This window comes from Ochotona curzoniae, unplaced genomic scaffold (assembly GCF_017591425.1).
Source record: "Ochotona curzoniae isolate NIBS_2020 unplaced genomic scaffold, NIBS_Ocur_1.0 contig_2318, whole genome shotgun sequence".
NCBI lineage: Eukaryota > Metazoa > Chordata > Mammalia > Lagomorpha > Ochotonidae > Ochotona > Ochotona curzoniae.
In genome coordinates, this window is record NW_024465419.1 from 12885447 (window position 1) to 12910776 (window position 25330).

The 25330-nt window shown below is 37.5% G+C and overlaps 1 protein-coding gene across 2 annotated transcripts in view; it reads left to right on the top strand.

Annotated features, from left to right (window-relative positions):
* The window catches only part of VPS13B (vacuolar protein sorting 13 homolog B), a 595475-nt gene that overhangs the window by 415529 nt on the left and 154616 nt on the right, over nt 1-25330 (top strand). For both annotated transcript variants that reach the window (XM_040972638.1, XM_040972637.1), the window contains exons 35-36: nt 1876-2013; nt 21337-21735. In XM_040972638.1, the coding sequence (XP_040828572.1) occupies nt 1876-2013; nt 21337-21735 (537 nt within the window). The remainder of the gene's footprint in view (nt 1-1875; nt 2014-21336; nt 21736-25330) is intronic.

Here is a 25330-nt window from a genome sequence, read left to right on the forward strand (position 1 = left end):
ATATCTGTAGGGTATAGTGCAACATTTCAGTATGTGTATAAAATATGTAACGATCAAGATAATTAGCATAACCATCACCTGTATGTAACATCTTTAATTTTTTGTATTAGCAACATTACAAGTTCTCTGTGCTTGCTGTTTTGAATATGGTTGCTAGCCATAGTTACCCTACTGTGCTATAGGATATAGGAAGTTACCCCACCTGTCAAATTTTGTACCCAGTACCAAACCAACTTCCTTGTGTCCATCACTCATCTTCTAATCCTGGATTTTAATTGCTGTTTTTATGTATCACATTGAGATATTTACATCAGTTAATCTCTCTTCAGCATTTAGTATGTTAAATCAATGTTTTCTGTGTTGTTTTCTCCTCAAAATGAAAATGTGTTTGTGTAGCTCAAGCATAGTAGCACATGATTTAATAGCTAATTTTGAGCCACCTGCATAGATGAGATTGTAGAAATAGAATCTATGTCCTGTCAGTTTACCAATTACAAATTATAAACCAATTATAGATGCTACCAGGAACAGACTGCTATCATCCGTACTTGACCATTGTATTTAAAAGAAAAAATAGGATCGTGTTACTATGTAGTGGGTCTTCTATGCATATTCTCACTGCCTGAAGTTCACTGATCATATAAAAAGGGAAGAATGCACTAGCTTAGTTTTTGATCTTCACCACATAGATCTAACGTCACGATCAATTGCTTTCAGTATTTTCTTTGAAATCACATAAAGGTTCATATGTGCCAAAATTCATAAGGATCACATGATAAGGTCAAGGAATACACATTCCAAGGCAAAATTTATGTGCTCAGTTCACATATGACAGTAATACTGTATAACCATATGTTGAATATAATACACTATGTAAATGCTATTCTTGAAAGCAGTCCAGTCAATAAAAGCTAAAATAAATAACACTTTAATCACACATTTCAAATAGACTGAAAATGGAATAGATGAACTGCATGGCAAGAACATCTCTATAAAGCTGACATTCAGAGGCTATTAAAACACAGAGTAAAACAATCATGAAACTAAGGAAAAACTGTGAATATTTGGATGTTTTTAAAAAGCCTACTATACTATATGCCAGGATACAGCAGGCTTTCTTTTTATTATTATCATTTAAAGAGCTGTTTCAGTAAAACCATGGATTCCCAAGCATTTAAAAAGTAATTTCACTTTGCTATCACCAACAATCAAGAAACCTTATTTTTAAAAATATACAATATTGTCCGAAAGAAGCATAAAACAATTTTAAAGATGACAAGTCAGAAAAGCTTAAGTTGTAGTCATAATTGGTTCTATTAAGAAACTGACCACTTTTTATCATTTGAGAAGGTAATGGGAAGGCTACTGAAGTTAACTTCAAAAGCCTAGCAGTAAAAAGGGACTGTAAGGTCAATAAAACTCTGAAACAGATCTAGTAACTGCTAAGTAGTGCTAATCCGCTGCGTCTTTGAACCTGTATATACCTTTTAAAGCTGACAAGTTTGCCTCTTTTTTCTTTAATTTAGTTCCAACATCAGATTAAAAAAAAAAAAAAGGTGAACTATGAAACAGCAGCTCACAGTGTAAAAACTATGTTTACCCAAAGTGGACACAAGTTAACATTTGAATTGTCTGTTCTGCTTTGGGCCTGGTTCTAGAAATCCTGGTTTCATCATCCCACCTTGTGCAGAGATAGTTTCTACCTTTTCTGTTGGAAGTACTTGTGTTCTGTATGTGTATAAGCAAGTAAAACAGTGAAGGGCGCAAGCAGTAATTGAACCATTTTTTTCTCCTGCATATCAGCTCACACTCTGATACCAGAATGGGAAGTTTGTGATGGAGCTGATGCCTTTTATTTTCATTTTGTGACTCTAGATCCTGGGAAGACTCTGCCTGAAGCCCTTGATTACACTACTGTATGGCTGCAGACAGTTCCTGGAGAAATAGACAGCAAAAGTGGTATCCCACCTTCCCTCCTAACGCTGCACATCAAGGACTTCCTTAATGGACCAGGTAAGTCATGAGGCAGCTTGCTGTGAGCACCTTTGCTTTTCATGTGCATTTTCTTGACATTCATGTCCCCCCCCCAAAAAAAAAAGATTTAATTTGCTTTTCAAGAAGTTTAATCTTTTAGACTATCTGATCTGGAACTCAAAGGGGAAAAATAAGTGTGCATTAAAAATTACCTTGAGTCTGACAGAAAGTGGCTATCATTTAACCACTTTGGAACCCATAGGCCCACTGTTTTGTTTCTGCCTTTCTACTAGTAAATTTTGTGCTCTTAAGCAGTAGATCTGATCTTTTGCATGTTAGTTTTCCTACCTGTATGTGAAGTGATTGGGTGGATAGAAAGATGAATAGGATCCATTATACACATATGTAAGATAGCACATACAGGGTAAATTTGATGGATAGGATGTTTTCAAATGCTTTGGAAAGTTCTCGAAATGTGATAAGCACTCAGCTTCAGGTAGACACAGATACCAAAACACATTGAGTGTTTGTTGTGTGTCAAGCACTAAAGTGTTTTTCAAATTCATACAGGCCCAAGGAATAGGCCCTATAATTGTCTACATTTTTGAGCAAGAAAACTAAAACAAAGTTGAATTTAAACCATTCAAGGCCAGGTCTTTATGACTCAAAAGACCGGGTATTGACATCTGTACTTCACTAATCTTAGCATAATTGAAGATTGTTGTAATCTTTTCTCCCATTTCCATGTTCTTTTTCGTCTTCCTTCATCTAATGTTCCTCTCCTGTTCGTTTGTTCTCCCCCTTGCCTCAGTTTGGTCTCAGTTGTTTATTTAAACATAAATTAGTGCATTTCAGTTTTCTTTTGTCATTCTACACTTGCAGTGCTTCAAAATTTGTTATTCATCAAAAAATTGTTTGCTTCTTTGCTAAGAACTTAAAACAATGATGTGACTCTATATTAAGCTCCCTAGCTGTACTCTGAAAGATGTGAATGTTGGTGAGGAGGAAATAGCCACTCGTGATCATGGCTGAGTGTGTGCTTTAAGGCATGCAGTGTGTGCATGATCCACAGCTTCAGCAGAAATGAAAGGCCTTCCCCAAGCACCTGTGCGCTGGCCTCTTCACTGGGGCTCTGTTTAGCATGTTTCTCCAGTGCTCGGCTTTTGAAAGGCATAGAAGCAAGAAAACTATTTCTAATCATATTGACTTGAGGGCGAGTGAGAAACTGGTGATAAAGGCTAGTGGGGAGTCCTTTGGGGTGAGGAAACAGATGGACCAAAAGAATATGAATCCTGGTGCCAGGTTAGTGAGTGTGAAGAACTGTGCTTTATTGAATTCTAACCACCATCAGGGAGAAGCACTCTGTGCCCCATTGACTCTGATGCAGTGCTTCCGCCCTACAGCAACTGCAGGACCCTTCATAGTTTCAGTATTGTGCACATGTGGAAAACTGACGGTGTTAGACTGGATGAATTAAAGTGAGAACACATGATTAGTTCCTAGACAAGTGGAGGGGGTTGAGTTTACCTCTCATTTATCATTTTTAGTTTAGGGTTTCTTTTGTTTTTAGTGACAGTCTTCACTCTGGTTAGAAAACTTTTTTGTAGTTTACATTTGACTGATTTGTTTAAAAGGGATGTAGTGAATTTTCTAATTCTTATTGTTCATGGTACAGTGCCTTAGGCTGAGGGATTTCCCCCACCACCCTCCCCTTTTTCCCCACCACCATTATTAAAATAGTATAGACCTTCAGCAACAGTCATAAGCCCATCATTCTGGTGTTTAAGTGTACCATGATATTGTAGATAGAGGCAGTGGTAGAAAGTATCAGTGGTCAATTGCATACCGTATTTTTAAGGCCATCAAAAAATTAAGTCTTAAGGGAAATACTGATAAGTGAATGAGAAATAATATAATTCTACCATTTAATATGTTCGTGTAATGAAAGAGGTTTTTGATCAGTTTTACTTTGCATCTCTTAAAATGCTTTTCAGACATGAGAATTAAATGCATACCTTTTCTGATTTTATGTCCGTTCAAACAAAAATAGTGATGATATATTTGGAGAGGCAGACTTTAATAATTATTTTCCAGCATGATTCTAAAACTGAACCTGTGTTTAAAGCATCTCTAAAATGCTTGTTAAAGTGCAAATGATAATTTAGCAGTTGTAGATGATAAGGCTTGTGCTTGTATCTCTAACAGGCTGCCAGGTGAAGTGGATGCTTTTTGCTTTATGCACAGTACTTGGATAGCAATATTTTATATGAGCTGTCAAAAAATTTTTTTAATATTGATTACATTTATTTTTAAAAATTTTTAAAAATTCTTGATGATGATTGATCAGTATGGAAAAGGATCAAGGGTTAGAGAAAAAATGGGTGAAATCATTGTTTCCAAATCTTGTATTTCTTTTTATTGTTTCTAGGGGAAGGGGAGAGATAAAGGGGGAAGCCACAGCCAGCCTCCCAAATGTCCTGTACCCAGGGATTGGGAACCACCACCTGCTATCAACTCATTCTCTTGATGCATGTTCTAAGGGTTCTGCCCAGGTGGTTTGGATAGTTCTGAAATGTGTCGATTTTGCCAATCCAAGGATTGAGGCAGCCCTCCCAATGTCCATTGGCTGACATAATCAACCTCAAGTCTCCATTCGCCCAGATATTTGCTGTCTCCGTTTGGTTGGGGTAGCTGTCCAATTTGTTCTGTTCTCCTTCTTCTGCCACAGTACCCAGTGGGCTGCCATATTTTCCATGTACATCATGGTCTGTATCCACTGCTCCACCTTTTTTACTCACAGGTCGGCTCAAGGACCTAGGCCAGGCAACCCGAGCCCCACTGGATCCTCTTCCCTGGGGATCATGAACCCAGCACCCAATGCACAGGCAGGACCCAGGATCCAGGCCAGGCGACACAAGCCCTACTGGATCCCTGCACTTGGGGCTCATGAACCTGCCACCCAATGCACAGGTGGGCACACGGACCCAGGCCAGGTGACAGGAGCCCCTACAGATCCTGCGCTGCCCCCACCAGGGCTCACTAACCTGATACCCACTGACCCCAGGCTGGCATGGCTTGCCTTACCTCAGCATCCACTATCGCGTTGCACAACCTGGCTGAGTCCAGCCTATCCTGGATTCCAGCTCCTGCTGGTGGGTACTGTAGTCTAGCCCAGCCTAGCACCCTGGTCCTAATATGAATGGCTGGTGTTGTGGCCTGACCTGACCTGACCACTCCTGCACCCTGTCCTGGTTCTCAGATCTGACAGTGGATGTTATGAACTGCCCAGACTATTCTGTTCCCAGTCTTGTGTGTATGCTGGCAGGTACTGTAACTTGGTATGGTCTGGTATGCTGTTTGCTTGGTTCTTGCACTCACCTGCAGGGACTGAGTCTCGATGAAGGAGTTTCCCAAGCTCCTCTCTTGGGCCTCCTCCCAGTGGCAGATCTCACATGCACCAGTGGGTTCTTGGCCCAGGTTGACTCTGTCCACCTCTTGTCCTAGCAGAAACAGTGGCCTTGCTCAACCAGCTCACACCCACTCTGGTTCCTTCTGTTAAATGTCGCAGCGCAGCCACATCCAGTCCACACCTAGACATAGCTTTTGCATGGTTCAGCAGGACTTAAGACTTAGCCCAGCCCATTTTACACTCACTCTGTTGTCACAAGTATCAGTGGGTGCTGGAGTCTAGCCCGGTCTTTTGCTTCTCAGATCCCGCTCACACCTGCACCAAGGGATGTTGTAGCCATATCCAGTGCAGCCCACTGCCCTCAATCCAGCTCCCATGATCACCAGTGGAAACTCCAACCCAGCTGGGGCATCTCCTTAGCTCCCCAGCTAGGCCTGTTCCCATCCACAGCTCTTGGGCGTGCCAAGCAGAGATTGCAGTTCCACAGGGGTGAGCCTACATGTCCCCCACAGATTCTGCTACTAGACCTGATTCTCATGTACTGGTTATTGTCATGGCCCATCCTAACATCACCCATCCCTTGTTCTGACTTACTGGTGGGTTTTACTGGTGGGTGAACTTGCCCTGCCAAGTAGGCACCAGCATTAGCTTTAGTGTATGCCACTTGATGATGGTCTGTGCTAACTACCCCAGCTCAGGTTTCCCACATGTCCTGGTACTTTGGGTCTGACTCTTAAAGGTTCTCCTGTGTCCCCCTACAAGCCATTTGGTCTCAGCTCCTCACATGTACAGTGTATATTCATCTGTACATACACATGTGTATGCACCTGTGTGTACAATAGCCTTAACCACAAAACTCCTTCAGCAGTGATTCCTCACCTGGGCATTAACCCTCAGGTCATCACTCACCAGCCCCCCACCCAGCTCCACCATGTCTGATCCCCCAGTGCCCCTGCAAATCCACACCCCCAAGCCACCAAAGCTCACTGCCAGCACCATGGGCTCCAGGGATGCCCAAGGCAACTGCCTGACTCAGGCAGGGAGAGGTCCCCAACCCCAGCATGGTTGCTGGGGCCACCTGACTCCCCAAATTATTTTTAAAGCATTGATTCCTTATGTGATTTAACCAAAAAGCATCAGTCACATATTTAAAGGAGAATGATAGAAAGTTGAGTGTTTTCCTAGTACATTGCTTTCATTTTCGAAAATTAATGTCCAATGAATGGTTTTAAAAGAAAACATGCTCAAATGTTCTTTAAAATCTATTTTAACTAAAGTACTTTTATTTGAGAGATTGTTTAAGTGATAGATCAATTATGTAATATTTCTACTAAATGGTAACCTGAGAACCTTAAATTGTTCAAAAATTTACTATCTCAATCATTTTCTTACCCTAAACAATTTATCAGAGTAAATAAATTAGTATGATTTTGTGAAACAGTTATATTATGCCAGCACAATTGTTAGATTACAAGTGTATATTCATTTTGTTACTAAGACTAAATGAGAATAACCAAATGTGTTAAGATACTTCTTAGCATATGAATGCATTATTTTCTGGATTTTTCATAACTCAGGAAAATTATGTTTTTCCAGATTTTAGGTTATAACATTGAAGTGGAGTGTCAGTTACATACAGCCTGCAGGGCAGGGGGAACTTTTTAGCTTTATAATCCTCATCTATATCAAATCCTTCCTTAGAAAATAAAAATCAATGCAAATAATGCCTTCAATTCCTTTTTTCAATTTTTATTTTCTGTTTGCACATTTTGCAGGGATAGGACTTCCTCCCTCTACCCACCCTCTCATCCCTTTCTCTCCCCCGCATTTTCCCCTATGTTTTGTGGTAAAATAGTCTATTAGGTGTGGTCTTGACTCTAACTTTCTGCTGTTCAAGTGGGTCATAGCACTGTTGGTATAGGCAACTGAACAATGTTTAATATTTTGTTGTTTAGGTATATTTAGAACCTTCATTGGAATCTACTTGTATTTAGTTGTAGAGATGCATTCTGTCAATTTTCTGTGATTTCTCATACTCTGGTCTCCCTTACATCCTTTGTGAGAGTACAAATGTATGTTTCCTTGTCTTTGTTTTTTTTGTGTGTGTATTTTTGATGGAGGTTGACTTGTTTTAGAGCGAGTATATGACATTTGTCCATTTGGGATCCAATGCCTCTGATTCTTATGCACGGTTCTCGTTACATGTTGTCCTTAAGAGTCATTGCTGCCCATCCTTGTTTTAATTTTTGCATACCCCTATGTATCATTATCAAAGAATGGCCAAGTGACATCTCTGAAGTAGTGTATTTCCATGAACTCTCTAATTGTTCATAATTTTAGATCATACCAGCAGAATTATGACCCTCTAAAAATAGATGAAATACTGATTTTTTTAATTGCCCTAAATGTTCTCCAAAAATATGTGAATTTTCCAGCTTTTGAGTTTAGCCTTTTTAACTTAGTTTTCAAGAAGTAAGCAAGATGATGTGATTACTGGTCTTCAGCGTTTGTTTTTTGGAAAAATCAGAGTTCTTGAGTAGACCCTTATTTCCTCTGTTCAGTTAATAATACACTCAGAACAAATGGTAGGTTCCAACTTCGACATCAAAAACTCCTTCAAAGCTTTCCAAACCCCCACCTCTCTTCAGCAGCAACAATTGTACACATTAGCAAGGTCAGTGGCTTGGAGAAACCTGGAAAACTGCAGCTACCAGAAACCCACTAGAATAATATCTCCAGCAGGTGATAGATTAGTTGGAACAAATTGGAACCATTGCAGTTCAGCAATCCTGGTTTCTTTCAAGCTGTTTTTAAAATGTCGTCATTTTAATACACAATCTAAGCCCTGCGGAACAGTCCACTGCAGGTTAATTTGAATCATATGATGTGTCACTGCCCTCAGCTGACATGAGCTCTATTCCATGTGTGAAGCCATAATAAATCCATTCCCAACCGAGGAAAATTCCCCGTGAGAAGGTGAACTAATCCAGGCCTCACACTGGCATGCTAGCCCTTCGTAATTGAAAGCAGGGCCACCTGTTCCCCTCACAGCCTGTAGAGAAAAAAAAAATAGTGTTAGATCAGATACTTCTTACATTGAAAAGTCATTCATACTTGCAATTCAAATTCAGCTGTGAAGTGTTTGGTATGACATCATACAGAAATGTCGGAATGTGCCCACTTGATCCCAGTTTGAAAGTTTTGTTAACCATAGGATTTCTTAACTTTGAAATGAAATTTCTGAAAAAAAAATAATTTAATAAGAGCTGACACGTGAGAAGAGCTGGTAAGGGTGCAGATTTTTCTAATTAACTCAGGGTCATTTGCAAAAACATTTGAGTTCCCTGATATATGTATATATATATATATCCTTTGCAGACAAATTTTTGAACCACTGTCATTGTAGCCATGAAATGACATTTAGATGACAACAAAGATCAAAAGTGCCAAATGAGGAGAGTATTCTCAAGTCATTCGTATTTTGTTATAAGTTAATGATCTGCATTCCACATTTATCGTATAATGTAAATACCATGCCTGTATCAAGCACAGAGCAAGGACTGTAGCTTCACACTCAGTTTAGTAGACATGGTGTTTGTCTTCCTTCCTAATGAAATCACTTCTTTATTCTAATCCTGTTTTACCTTTATGATTGGGTAGTTTTCAGCTTTTCAGATTTTGCTAATGCTTTGCATTATTTTCATATTTGGTTTTGATCTATGTTTTAAAATATATTTATTTTAGTTACAATACTGTTTTGAATACTATGTTGATATTATGGTTTAATTTACTATTTGATAGATTACATGATTTTAATTTGTACTTTAGAAATCCATAAACATTCTAAACTGTAGCATTTCCTCAAACCTCTTTGATTTGAATCAGAATGTTTACTAAAGTACTATAAAATATTTTAAAGGCTTTCCAGATACAGTAATATATCATTTGTAGAGATTTGTTTATATGACTATAAAATGGAAATTTAAATTTCTTACCTTCTAATACTTGTATTTTTAATGTCTTTACTGCTTTTGGTGAACTCAACCTTCATGTTGTGTTGTTACTTAATTCATTACTCAGTGGGGAATAAATCAGAAACAGCTTAAAGGTGACTGACTGAGGAGAATTAAGATAACCCAAATAGTCTACTGACATGTTCTGGAATCGAAAATTAAGATAAATGAAGTGCTTTTTAAATGTAAGAAAACTCAAAGTGGAAGAAAAGTTTGAATAAATGAATTTTAATTGGTATGTTTTTGGGAGCTGGCATTGTGGTGCGGGGAGTAAAGCTGTTGGCTGTGATTCTGGCTTAGGTCCCGTTGCTCCACTTTAAAGCCAGCTTCCTGCTAATAGCTTGTGGAAAACAGCAGAAGATGACCCAAGTCCTTGGGCTCCTATTCCCATATGGGAGGCTCCTGGCTTCCACTTGGTCCAGCCCTGGCCCTTGCATCCATTTGGGTAGTGAAGTGGTAGATACAAGATCTCTCTTTGGTCTCTCTTTTTCTATCTGGCTAGCTCTTTCAAATAAATAAGTAAACCTTTAAATATATATTTAATTATATCCATACATACACATACAGCTTTCCTGTTGTTGTCCTTATATTTGGCCCTTTGTTCCCTTTCTCTTAGGGCTAATGCCTATGTTCTGATTACTTAACTCATGCCTATAGATTCAGTTTTTTTTTTTACAGCCATACTAGCAGATTATCTTTTATATTTGTGAAATATAAACTAGTTAATAAAATTGCAGCAACCTTTTACATTTCCTGAGTTTTATGGGGCTCTAGTTTCCATCTTCAGCATGGTATATGAATTATTTATTGTAAATTATTTTTCCCATGACGTATGAAAATAAGACAGCAAACTTAATGTCAGGATGTCAAATAGGGAATAGACTAAGGTTTTTAAACTTCAGGAATGCCTTTCATTATTTCAGCCTCACATTTTTAACTGTAACTTATATTTTAGGAAGAAATAAAGATGATGATTTTTTAAATGAACTCATCTTTCAAACCTTGAATTTCATTCCAATTGAAGTGTTACCTTTAAGTAGTCTCTGTAAGCTGGGCTAAATACATCCCAGTCCTGGGCCCGGCACGGTGGTGCAAGTGGTTAAGGTCCTCGCCTTGCACGCCCAGGATCCCATATGGGCGCCAGTTCTATCCCGGTTGCCCCGCTTCCCTTCCAGCTCCCTGCCTATGGCCTGGGAAAGCAGACGAGGACAGCCAAAGCTTTGGGACCCTGCACCCATGTGGGAGACCCGGAAGAGTCTCCTGGCTTCGGATTGGCATAGCATTGGCCCATTGCACTCACTTGGGGAGTGAATCATTGGACAGAAGATCTTCCTCTCTGTCTCTCCTCTTTGTATATCCGCCTTTCCAATAAAAAAATAATAAAAATAAATCTTTTTTTAAAAAATACATCCCAGTCCTACCAAGCCAAGGCCCTGTAGAGCTATGAAAGTGTGGCTGACAGTGGTGCTCTAGGGTCAAACCTCTCAGGTGCTTGGCAAGGTGATGGGAACCCAGGAGTCAGAAGCTGCGGTGGAGGTGATGAGGGAGCATGGGGTCTCAAGTCTCATGTGAGAAAATCAAGAAGCAAGCATTATTTGAGTTTTTCATTTCTTCCCATAATCTAATTTGATCAGAACTATTATTTCTGCAGAAAAGAATGAAGATAATTTTGGGAATATCTTGAGAGGAACATGGAGTAGGCTAAGGCTGAAGAGGATAAGAACATAGTCTGGCTTCTCTTAAGTCTCCAAATACCTGCTTGCATAGAGTGCTTTCCTACCCTTCTCTAGGTCTGTGTCTTCCCAAAGATGCAATCTTGGGCCTTCTGCTCTTATCCTGTAGTGTAGCCCCTTCTTTCATTGCTCACAGCTTCTAGCTTTGGATTTGACTTATATTCTAGTCCAAGACTATGTCTGTGTCTGTCTGTTAGATGTGTTTTGTTATTTAAACATATCCATTTTAAATTAAGCTCTTTTTCCTCTCATAGTTCATCCCTTCTATTTTAGTACAGTCTTCACATATCTTTATAACTGCTTTTAAAAGCAATATTATCCCGGCCATGTATTCTCATGATTTTTATGTCATCTGTAATTCATCCTCTTTTTAAATTACTTCAGAAAGAGGGCCAGACAGAGAGAGAGAAACTTCCTTCTGCTGGTCCAGACTCCAAATGACTGCAACTGCTGGGGTGATCCAAGCCAAAACTAGGAGCCAAGGACTCAATCAGGGTCTTCCCTGTAGATGACAGGGACTTAGATACATAATCTAGCAGCTCTGCTGCTTCCCAGGGTGCGCACTTACAAGCAGCTAGAATCACAAGTTGACCAAGGCCTTGAACCCAGGTATTCCAACATGCAATGCAAGCATTGCAACTGGTGTCTTAACAGCCTCACCAAACACTCACCCCCATCCTTTTTATATCAGGTCTTTTTAGTTTCAAATCCTCATCCATTATTCCTGCCATCAGGTTATAATCAGGTTATTTCCTGATTGCTCCTTCATTCAGTTTACAAGTGACCCCTAGCTTAATATTCTTCTTTTACTATGTCCCTTCCCTTATGTCCCTGCTAAGATAGTCTCCCTGCTAAACTCCTGTGAATCCCAGCTGCCTACTGCCCTATAAGTTCTCTGAGTATTCATTCCTCAGCCCGCACCTTCTGCATTCCTGTGCTCTGTAGCTCTACATATTAAATCACTCTTTGGCTTAATCTGACTCAGATCTGCTTTTTTTTTTTCTTAAAGCATGACTTTTTTTAAAGACTTTGTGTCTTACCATCAGTAAGTATGTACTGTTGACGGTCTCTTTCAGTTAGCAGTCATTAACAATGCCTAAAGTCATTGGAGAGTCAATGGTAATGCTACCATTCTGGCATTCCTGTTTTCATATATTAACTGCTAGCGTACATTTCTCAAAAGAAGCATTTCCTTATCCACTATTTGGTTATTCAGTAGTATTCACACAAAAAGACATGGTAAATGCTTAATTCATTTCCTTATTTACTCATTTTCCAAAAGTTAATTGTTTTTGCTGTATGTGTGAATGGTGCCCAAAGAGTGAATGCTGTTTGGCCTTATTTTGAATTCATTTTTTTTAATGATTGCCAAATTGTCTTGTCATTGGCCTTGGGAGCCTCTAACTTGAGTGCTATGTATTCTCGGTCTTGTTTTCTCAAACTGGAACCTTTACTCCTTTTTTCTCAGCCCTAGTCTGGGCTGCCATTAGATTTAGCCTAAGTCCCATTTCCTTTAGTAAAAAGTTTTCTTTCATTTTGTTGATTATGATGGCACAGTGATCTTTCCTTTTTTATAAGCAGCTTGGTGGTATCATTTTTACTGAACTTACTCAAAATAACATTTGATTCTTTCCAAAAATCACATCCATTGCTTCCAAGGATGAGTAAATGGTACATTAAGAAGAGCAAGAAAAATAAACAGCAGTAATTTTAAAAAGACAATATAGGCACCCAAAAAGCTGCAAAAATCGGTGGAGGAATAGAATGTATTTTATCTCCTGTGGTTACCACATAGAGAAAGAGTTCATTTAGGCGAACTCAGTTCAGTTCATTCATTTTAAAGAACCAGTGCAGTTACCCCATAGCTGTCTGTTGCTTGTGGTTTTGGGAAGACAGTGAAGTGAAATAATCACTGCTTGATCATGAACAATGAAGTGCCTGAACAGTTTCACTAATAGTGACGACCATGTTCACATCCTGGTGAGAAGCACCATGAACAGCTGCTGACTGGCCCAGGTCAAGCCTTGTGTTTGGTCTCTCAGTCCCCTCACAGTGTAGGGAAGAGTATATGCCTAATTTCGTTTGATCTACTGTTGTTTATTAAAGCACTCACGTTTGCCATCACCAGAGGTCCGTATGCCTCACATCTTAGGTGAAAACACCATGATCGCATTGTAATGACCAGCTTTTCAGGTTTTCCAGCTCTCCTGACCCATGAATACTCAGTCTTCTCTGTTAACTGCTATAATGGATGTCTTCGCCTTCACTCTGTAATAGCAGTCTGGAATGCTGAATAGGAGAAAAGATATATATGCCTGGTTTGATTATAAGTTTGTTACTTCTGTTTAGCCTTTGAGCATTCTAAGGTAGAGAATAAAAATACCATGATTTCTGTACCTGAGAAGAATCACCTATGAATGCACTGAATGTTTTCCTAGGAAGCCTTCATCATTAAAAAAAAAAAATTGTCATTTACAAATAAAATCCAAGGAAGAAACACATAGCAAAGTTTTCTTTCATAAATGTTTTGAGTGTAACAAGCCATATTGAATCCATTGGGGTTTTGGTAATAGATTTCATAATACATCATAAATGTAAGTCATATGATGACTAATAGGTCAAGAAAAGTTGGAACATTTAAATGAGAAAATAGCTGGAACAGTTTTCAGCAAACTCTTCCAGTTGGTGTTTGGTCCCCCCCCAAGGTGTGCATTAACAATAATAGGGAAGTCACCTCTGGGGCTTGAATGTGCTCTCTGATTTCATTATTACAATATGATTCCTTCCTTTTTACTATTAAGTCATCTTTTTGGGTGATGGGAGCATAAAATAAGTGTAATTTATATGTATTCATCTAATCTTTTAACTCAATAGTCATTCCATCGTTCCTTTCTGGTAACTACTCAGAAAGCTCTTAAAGGAGATGAGAATCCAGTCATTGACAGGCATGGGTTTATTTGGTAACTTAAACATATGAAACACGCGTTATGTTCAAGGGACAGTGAGACATTAGGTCTGGCAGAGAAGGTGATGATTCAGCTGGGAGATTCTCTGTTACTGCATATTTCTGAAATCTAAACTTTGAAAATAATCCATGTTTTAAAGCTCAGTGAGGATTATAAAAAATTCAAAACTTGGACAGAAGAATCTGATAATAATTGGGATAAAATTCACATTAATAATGTATCCCTGGAGTTTCAGGTAGTTGTACTTCCAGTTCTTGTAAAATGTTATTCTATATAGGTTCCACAATCCCTCTATATTTTTAGTCCATTCTTTTAATGTTTTTAATAGTTAAATTTTTAAACCATTGTTTTTAATTTAAAAGGCTAAAGTTGCATTATTCTGTTTTAATTTTTACATTTAAATATACAATGCATTCTTTAAAAAATGATTTATTGATTTATTTAAAAGGCTCAGTTATAGAGAGACACAGAGGTCTTGCATGTGCTGGTTCATTCCCTAAATGACTACAGTGGGCCAAGGCTGTACCAGACCAACACAGGATGATGGAACTCAATACCAAATGGATGGCAGGGACCCAAGTAGTTGGGCCATTTTTTTCAGTATCTTCCCAGGCTCATTAATAGGGACCTGGATCTCAGTTGGAGTAGTTGGAACTCAAAGTGACATGCATATAGGATACCAGCTTTATAGGCAATGGTTTAACATGCTGGTACCACAATCCTGGTCACAAAAATGCATAGCCTTTTGAAAGTTCTATTTGTTTATTTAAAAGGCAAAAATACATAGTTCTTCCTGCCAATTTACTCCCAATTACCTACAACAGCTGGGATTAGGCTAGGCAGAAGTCTAAATCACAAACTTAATTTGTTTCCTTTGTAGATGGCAGGACTAAAGTACTTGAGCCATTACCTGGTATCTCCCTTGGCATTCATTAACAGGAACTTTTATTTGGGAATGGAGCAAAGTTCAAACCCAGATACTTCAAGCATCCCAAAGAGGCATCTTAATCCGTACACTGAGAGCCCATTTCTGCCTAGCTTTATTTTTATATTACTTCTTGCATTTCTGGAAATAATTTTCCTCTCATTATGAAACTGAAAACATTTGCAATTAATGCTAATTTTCTGCCCAGAAAAAAAGATTGTTGATTCTGAGTACTAAAAAAAAAGATAAAATTTTGTCAAATTACCAGGAGTGACATTGACTTTGGGCTTTCAGGTAAAGCATTCACATTGTTGGTGTACTTTTTATAACCATTAGCATGTTGTTTGGTTTGTACTGGTGCTTAATCTGGTTGTGGTTCCTATCACTTGTGGATCTGGGTGTTTCAAATGAAATACTTAACACTACAACATAGACTAACTTCTTTTTTTCAGCTTCTTTTTGCTGTTGTTATTCTTTTCATGATACGATTTTGTAAAGCTATAGAGAATCCCCCTTTCCCTCCCCTCTAACCCTTCCATCATTTTCCCCCATCTTGTCACAGTTGTGTAGTTCTTTAGAAACAGTTCTGCTGTTTGAGTGCATTATGGCATGATGGGTACAGACAAAGGTAGAACATCTAGTATCATATTGTCAAGGTATATTTCTTTTATTCAGGAGCAGAGAAGCATGAATGCAACATGCTTTCTGGTATGCTAGTCTCCATTTTTATACTTTATGTATATATGTGTATATACTTATTTATCCATATGTGTGTATATGTAATTTGTATATATGTATATAATGTATGTATGTATCTATATGTATAATAAATTTTGAATGAATGTTGCCTAATATCAGAGATAACATACGATATTTGTCCTTCGGGGATGGCTTATTCACTGAGCATAATGGTCTCTAGTTGGGACCATTTTGTTGCAGATGATAGAATGTCATTCTTTTTTTAATGGTTGTGTAGCATTCTATGGAGTAGATATGCCATAGTTTCTTTAACCATTCCTCTTTAGATGTGTCTAGGTTGTTTCCATGTCTTCACTGTTGTAGATTGTGCTGCTATAAATGTAGGGTTCTGGATTGCTTTCTCATATGTACAGTTTGCTTCCGTTGGATATATTCCCTGAAGTTGGATAGCTGGGTCGTATGGTAATTCCATTTTAAGTTGTCTGAGCGTTTTGTATATTGACTCCATAGTGGCTTTATTAGTCTACACTCCCACCAGCAGTGAAGCAGGGTACCTTTTTTTCCACAGTTATGCCAGCAAGTGTGTTAGTGGATTTCTGTATATATATCATTCTCACTGGAGTTAAGTGAGTCTAAGTGGTTTTTATTTACATTTTGTTAATAGCTAGGTAGCCTGAACATCTTTTCATGTCCATTAGCAATTTGAATTTGTTCTTTTGAAAAATGCCTGCTCATTTCCTTCGCTCATTTCCCCATATGCATGGATGTTATTCCCCTATATGTTGTGTATTGTGCAAAGATTTTTCTCTCATTCTTTTGTTTCTTCACTTTGTTGACCATTTCCTTTGCTGTACAGAAGCTTCTTAGTTTGATATAGTCCTGTTCTGTTTATTTTGGCTTTGACTGCCTGGCTTTTAGTAACTTTTCTAAGAGGTCACTGCCTATGCCTATATCTTGCGGAGTGCTTCCTATGTTTTTCTAATAGTTTGATGGTTTCTGGGTGGAGATTAGGTCCTTAATCCCTATGGAGCTGATTTTCTTTAATAAGATAACAGGTGGGGGATCTTGTTTCTAAACTTATCTTTTAATTCCATTTTCCATAAACTTTGCAGTGCCACCATTTTTCCCCCTCTGTTCTGTTCCATTGATAGAAACCTTTCTCTAAGAAGGTACTGTCATCATTGATCATGGCTGTTTTATCAGTAACTCTTAAAATCAGGCAGTTTGAGTTCTCTAAAATTATTCTTGTTTCTAAATTCCTTTAGCTCTTCTACTTTAAGAGTTGTGTTCTCTACAATAAATATTATTGGAAGTCTTATTGGAATTGTATCAAATCTAGAAACTCAGTTGATTTTTGTGTGCTGATCTTGTATTCCAAACCTTGTCACATATCCTTATTAATTCTGGACATTTATGTATAGATTCCTTTGGGGCTTTTTACATATATTCTTCATGTAGGCATTATTGTATTTCGTCCCTTTCAATATGTGTACTTTTTTTGTCTTATAACACTGTGGTTTCCAACATTATGGTGAATATGAATTAGTAAGAATGGACATTTTGTCCTATTCCTAGTCTTAGGGAAAAAGCCTTCATTTTTCATAGTTGACATGTTTGCTGTATGTTTTTGGATATGACTTATAAAGTTAGGACATCACTAAAATTAGTAATTTGCTAGGAGTTTTTAATCATGAATGAATATAAAATTCTTGAAGTTTTTTTTCTTAAATAACTAATGTCTTTTTCCACTAGAAATTGTTAGTATTGATTTATTAATTTATTCAGCTAGGTAGGTCTAGGGGTAAATCTTGTTTAGTTGTGGCTTACTATTAGTTTTGTATACTTGGGATTTATTACTTTTGAGAAATATTGCTATTTCGGTTATTGAGGTATAGTGGCATATCATTTTGTTACGATGTCCTGTTTTTGGTTTGAGTGATAATTGTTTCACACACAAAAAAAAATCGAAAAATATTCTCTCCTCTTTTGCTTTCTGGAATACAAATAGAATAAAGGAAAAATGGTGGCTTTGGGGAATGTCCATGTCCCTCTGAGCATTAAGAATTCCTGTCTCTTGGAAACCAGCAATGTGTTTCGTGTGTCTGCACGTGCTATCGACTTCTGGATTTGGAGCTGTCATTGGAAAAGACTAGGGGTTATAGAGGAAGAAAAATAAGAAACTCATTATACTTTTGGTAATATATTAAATGCTAGTCTTCTTCCAGAGTCTATTTGTCAATTTATTCCCCCAAAATAGCTTCTCTGTGTAGGTTTTATGGCTGTATATTCTCCAGTTTTTATAGCTTTATTCAGAGAGAGAGAGGGAGCTTCATCCTTCCTAGAATCCACAAATAATTTTTAGAAAGGCAGTAGGCAGTTAACAAAGACAAGAGCATATTTAGATGTTTTCTCTTTAGGAAAAAAGTTAAAAGAAGCTAAGACAAGCACTCCTAGGCCTGAATACTTCACACTTGCACTCACATTAGAAAGCTGGAAATGCCATATGGCTAAATTTACATATGGAATTTCTATCAGTTTTCCGTTGACCCACAAGTTACAATGTAAGTAATGACTTACAGCAACACACATGTATAAATTCACCATCCATGTAAGTCAGAACTCCAGGTGGGTTCAGCTGGGCTCTCTGCTCAATGTCTGACAGAGCCAAAATCACAATGTCCATGGGCGGGATTCTAATCAGGAAGAATCTACTTCCAAACTCATTCCATTTGTTTACATTATCTAGTTTCTTGTGATTAAAAAAAAAAAAAAAACTATTTCTTGCTGGTTGTTGTCCCAGCTTTCCTTAGCTCTGGCAACCACTCCTTCCTTCTCACATGACCCCCACCATCCTCCAAAGAGCAGTGGTCTGTAATAGAGTCTGTAATAGCTTCAGACCTGTCTGGCTCCTTTTTTTTTTCTTCATGTGCCTTTTTGAAGAGTGAACCAGCCAATGACAGTTACCAAGTTTCCTTCCCTCCCTGCCTCCCTTACTTTCTCTGTCTCTTTTTGTCTCTCTCCTTTCTGTTCCTCTTCTTGAGTACATTAATAAGAACAAAACTTTTTAATGCTATAGAATGCAAAGGAGGGCACTTGGTCTAAGGCTATCGATCAACTTCTTGGAGCAAATGCTAAACAATATTGTGAAGATTTGAAGTTAAGAAGGAATAATTTAAATATATATATAGAGAGAGAGAAACAGAAACAAAAGCATAGTGTGCGACAGTATACTGGAGAAAGGTTGTCTGATAGTGTTGGAGCTGCAGAGGTGAGGCAGACCATGATGGCAGATCAGCAAAAGCGAGACCTCCTACCAAGTCCCCACTCCTGCCTCTCCATTCCGTTAAGATAGGTCTTTTATTTCATAGATGAGCAGGAACCAGCAAGGAATTTGAAGCAGAAGTAAGCCAATCATAATTTCATGTAAAGCAAACCGGTTATTACTTTGTGGAGACTTGCTTAAAGGGACTCGGTCTAGATAAAGAAAATGTTAATAGGCAACAATGTCAGTGATATGGAGGACACAAGTAGGGTGTGGTTGAATACTGGAAAGAAGGAGTTTGAATTTAGGCAGTGTTTTAGAAGTAAATTGACAGAATTTAATCTGTTGCTGGATTTAGAACCAAAGAAAAAGGAAATAAAATGTGGAGTCAAAATGTCAGATTTCTAACTTTAGCTACTTGGTAGACTATGAGGCCATTATCTGAAATAGGGAATATAGTATGTCTGAGAAAAGTGAGAGTTTTGAGTTAATGTATTTGTTGACCCTGTGGGAATTCAGTGGAAAGGGGGTAGCAAGCTTTTGTATTCATTGATTTCTTTTTTCCTGCATTGCCTTATTGAATATTCAGTTAGGACCTACAATGGATAAAACATCAGTTTAGGCACTTGGCATATTAAGTTATAGGACAGCCCTACCTGTACAGAAGCTCACAGTTCACTCAGCAAGTGACTGCAAAATAATATAAGCAGATACCTGGTGATAAGAAAATTACATGATAGTTTAGAAGCAATGGTAAGAGGCACCTCATTAAGCAACCAAGGCCAAGAACAGTTTCCCAGAAGTACTCCAAGGCTGAGTCCAGAAGATGTGTTATGCAAGTCGTCACATAAACAGTTTTTTGTGTGTGTGTTCTTGGTACCACAACAGTAGCTGAAAGACAAATGTCCATATTGAGTTAGTCTACAACTCTTACGTGTACCTTTCCTTAGGTGTTTTCGATTGTGCAGTCAGTAAACATTGATTAGGTTCAGTGGTTGGTGGTATAGGGTATTTGGGCAACATCCTAGGTAGGTCACTAAATTATTTCTGTGGTTACGAGGTGAGCACTTCTGATCCTTAATTTTAGTTGAAGTCCTTATGTTATGAATCCAGGAAATCTAAAGCAGCTTCAGATGTTGGCATCTGAGTATTTTGTTTTACTGTAATTATTATAATCTGATGTCCTCTTTTTTTTCTTTGTGATAAAAAGTAGATATTGTTTTCTGTAAGACCTTAGAATTTGAAAGCCCATAGCAGAACAGATAAATATGTAGGGTATTTGATCCATTTAATTTCCCTGAAATATTTTTTAACAACAACCTCTTTCAGTAATTAAATTCTACAAGTCAAAAGTAGTATTCCTTAAGATAGATATATTTATATAATATGTACATGTATTGAACCATCACATAGTACCCTGTTAATATCTATATTATTTGTTCAAATTTTTTCATAAAAATAGTTCCTTTCAACAAATGCTGCTGATAGATCTGGATCCCCCTCATACAGTAGAATGAAGTTAGATCCCCTACCTCACCCAGTACACAAAAATTAATTCATGAAGCACCATTGTCCTAAATGTGAGGTAGAACTAGAATTTTAAAAAGTAAACATCTTTATGACCATGGCATAAACAATTGCTTCTTGACATGACACCTAAATAACAAGCTCACAAAGTTGAACAGAAATGTTAAAAAGAATAAACGTGGTTTACTTTAATGTTATGTAACTAACAAATAAGAACATCTGTTATATAGTTCCTATAAAATGCATTGTAGGTTTTAGGAAATCTCAGTCCATTAGTATTACATTGGGTAAGGTATTTGATCCTCCTCATCAGTGCGGAATGTAGAGACAGGTGCAGGGATTCATGGTTTCCAGGAGGTCACAACGGGGTCATAAACTGAGAGCTTAATACGTTATTGTTAACATCAATATTTGTGTCAAACATTCTGGGTAGTAAGGAAGTCTTCTTTCTTGAAGGAAAAAATGCCAGTTTCAGATAAATCACAAACTGGAATATTGGCTTCATTGCAGCGTGGAGCACGAAGTCAGAGTTGGAACCAAATGGCCTTCAGACCCCATGTAGCCCTCTCTCGAACAGGAACAGACAGTCAGACAGCAGGGCCAGCGATGGAGGCATTCATGTAGTCTAGGAAGAGTGCTTCTTCAGGTACCTATAGGAGAAGAGTTAGGAGACAAGCGAACAAAACAGAACAGAACATTCTGCCACCCGACTGAGTCTATGATGCATTTCTAGTGACACGTTAAGTAGGAGCAGGACTGGGAAATGCAGGCCTGTATGCAGTAAGAAACCAGATTACTAAGATTTTCTGACCTTTTTCACCCCTGTAGCAGACATCAACTTGGATCTATCCAAGCCTTTGAAAGCAAACCTGAGTTTTACCAAACTGGATCAAATGAACCGCTTTTTAAAGAAGATAAAAAGTGCACATGGCTTTGCACCTAGCGAAGAGACATCAGACACCACATTGAATAAGGAAGAGCTTCCAGTCTCCAAATGTTACCGTGGAAAGTTGTCCAAGCCTAAAGTTCATGGTGATGGAGTGCAGAAGGTTTCCATTCTGGAAAACATATGGAGAGCTATTTCCTGCTTTCAAAAAATTTCTACCCACACTACTCAAATTGTGGTCTCCATGGAAACTGTTCCTCATCCTAGTAAGCCATGTCTATTAGCATCGTTATCAAGCCTCAGCGGAAGCTTTCAAGTCAAAACAGCACAAAAAGTCCCAGGTAAGTGGCTGATGAGGGTAAGGAGGAGGGTGGAAACAGGATGAGAAAGCAGTGTGATTTGTAAACACTGGAAAGAGCATCATTTTGAAGATTTGTGTTGTGTATATGTTAAAAGTTTTATTGACTATTAGATATTGGAGCATTTTGGGCTTGTGACCTTGCGTTAGACAGAGGTTTATAACAAATCCAATGAGTCTGGGTATTTCAATGTCATGATGTTTCTCTCTACCTCTTATGATATGTTCTCACAGATGCCTGAAAGTTGTTCATTTCTGCTTTTTTTTTTTTTTTTTGCCTACAATAGATGTATTGAAGCCAGAAAATCAAGTTTTTGTACAGTTAGGTCATTGGTTCTCAAAATACCATCTTGGAATCAGCAGCATTGGCATCACCTGGGGTCTTGTATTAAATGCAAATCCTCAGGCCCCAATGCATGATCTGTTGGATCAGAAACTGGGTTTCTTTGCTTCCAGAAGCCTTACAGGTGATTCTCCTGCTCCTGTGTTGAGTCACTGGTGACTGTTACAGAAATTGCTGTGGTGGGAGACGAGCTGCACAAAGTATGTTAGAAAGCCAGGTTCAACTGTGCAGGAATGCCACAGAAGCGTTTTCTCGGTTCTGGGCGCTGCACCCTGAATGTCATGGATGAGGGGAGAGGTGACAAGTTCACTGACAATGACATCTACATTTTCCTCTCCTCTTACCCTGAGTTCTTATGTGCCTTTCACACTGAATTAAAAAGAGTGGACAGAGAAATGGAAGGAGAGGAAGAAGAAAGGCAAGACACAGGTGGGAAATAACAGTTTTCAATCATAGAAACTGCTACTGTAAAGGGCTAGGGCACAATGCCAGAAATATTGCTCTGAAAGGAAAAGTAGCAAGAGAATCATCTCTCTCTCTTTTTTTTTTTAACTACTCTAATTTGAAAGGAAGGGAAAGAAATGAGACTGGGGGATAGTGCAGGGGATAAAGTAAATCCTTAAATTTTATATTACATTTGTTGCTTACCAAAAGTTAATTAAGTAACAGCTGGACACTAACAGGAACATAGTTTGATATAGCTAGTTTGGACACAGTAAGTAGTTTTAAGAGATAAAGAAGTTTTATGCTTGAGAAGTATGAATTTTCAGCCAAAACATGGATGATTTATTTCTTTCTCACCAGAAATATTTGCGACCAAGCCAGCAAAAGTTCTGTATTTTTTTTTATTGTCTTAAAAGTTAGAAATGAAAAGCTTAAGGTTCATGGAACATGAAAGAGTATGAAACACTGGAGGCTGTAGTGTCCGATTGGTCCACAAATAAATTGCAGCCCAGCCGACGCTGGACCCAGTCCCATGCCTTTTGCATTGCACCTTCATCACAGCAGAGGAGAGCTTAAACATACTGCTTCCATTCCAGATCCTCATTTTTTGTTTGATTTTTTAATCCTCAGTTGCTTTTTATTCATTTGCTACTCATCTACTTTTAAGGATATTTGCATTTGGTAAACAAATCTACAATACAATGAACTTAAAATCTCTGAGCTGTGCCACTTAGCCAACTCATTCTGTTTTTATAACTTGTTTGTCCCGCTTTACACTAGAAAAAATACATATACTACTCCTATAAAAATGTGCATGAATTTAACATAGAAATAAAAATTACTGCTTTCACCAAGATATGCTTTATACAATTCTCATGTGTAGTATCCATCAGCTATTCTGAAAAATAGTTATTTATATCGAATAAAAATTGAACTTAACCACTTAACAGAAAACATTTTATTATGAGACTAGAACACCAAAATCATTTTTTCCTTTATGCTTTATGTGACAACATGCTCAGTTTAAAAAGATTGTCACCAAAATAATTAATTATAATTAAATAATGTTATTGTTTAGTGTTTGTACAGGCTGATCTCTAGGAACATTAATCAGATGCATGTTTTATAAATTTTGCCATGTTTTCTATCTAAATATTAAAGCTTTGAATATTAATTTTACTGTAAAGTTGCTAGCTTAAAATTTTCATGCTTTGTGATTTAGATTACATGCAAGTATATTTTTAGGAAATAGTTTTAATAACTGCTAAAAGTAGCTACTACCAATACAAACACACTCACCCCACGAAGAACCACTTACCAGTAGTCATATTTCGTTTTTTTTCTTTTTTGAGTGAAACCATTCTGCCTTTAACCAAAATTTTTTATAATGTATCTTTGAGCTTGCGGGGTCAATGTAAGATTTTTATAGTTTGAATCTAATACAGAAATACTTAGCTGTGTCTTTGATTTTACAGTTTATATAACTGTTGTGACCATCTGCAGCAGCTGCACTGTTCAGATTATTTGCTGAACCAAATTGAGCACAGTGACAGAAGCAGTCATCTCAGATGTACTATTAAGCAGAGAAAGAAAAAGGAGCATAGCCTTGGTACAGTATAGCCATCTGCTGTACAGATGTTATTGTATAGAATGACTTAAGATAAAATAATTGTAGAAAATTTTCATTAAAACCTCAACAATTTGCACTTGTTTATGCGAATCTGCATAGCTCCCCAATGAGACAACACACTTGGGGTTTCTTTGGTTCTCACTCACTTTCTCTTTGATCCTTTTTGATGTGCTGACTTTAATAAACACAGTCAAAAACACTGTGCAAAAACATCATGGAAAAAACTACAAAGGAACAATTATAGCAGCAGAAACTACTCTAATCCCTAACTTACGCAAGCTATTTTTAGTGAAATATTTTTTTAACACTCTTTATGTGACAATGTTATATAAACAGGGAAAAATGGTCCTTTCCAGATGAATTTTAATTTAGAAGCTGAAATAGGCTTGTAATGCTAGAAGAATCTTATACGCTAAGTAATATTTAGAAAAACACCATTGGGAATGTGTCTTAGGCATATTCCTTCATTTGTCAAAGGTACAAAACTATTTTCATTCTCCTGATAATTTTACTGTTTTATCTTCTGAATCATCACAAATTGATGAGAAGTGTATCAGAAAAGGGAATAATAAAAGCACAGAGATGAAAAATTGATTTTTTCCCCAAAATATTATCAGTGAATTTAGATACTCAGAGATGTGCTCTGATATGCTTTTACTTTTTTTCTTTTTCTTTCTTTTTCTCTTTTTACAAATTATTCACTGAAGTGGTAGAAGTAATCCCAGTTGTTCTGGTGTTTTCAACGCTGGAAACAAAACAAAATCATGAAATATTTACAAAAACAAAACCCACCAAATTTTAGCCTCCTGTTTTGTTCTACTACCCTAAAGTAGGAGAGTTCCAAGGAATTTTTTTTTCTTAATTCTGCTCTGCAGATGCTAGCGTAACAGTAACTTATAGTAACCTAAATTTTATTACCACTGGAATTCTATGTTCTCTGTGTCTTCAGTTCTAAAAAAAAAAAAAGCTCTAAAACTCAGATTTTAGTAGATATAATGCTTGTATTTTAGAAGTTGGTGTGTAATACCATAAAAAATCAAATAATTGCATCATCAATATTAAAATGAATCTGATTAATTGATATTTTACATTTGAGTTATTTTATGCAAGCAATATTGCTCTTGTTGTCCATTGAATCTAGTCCATTCTGCAGTGTATTCT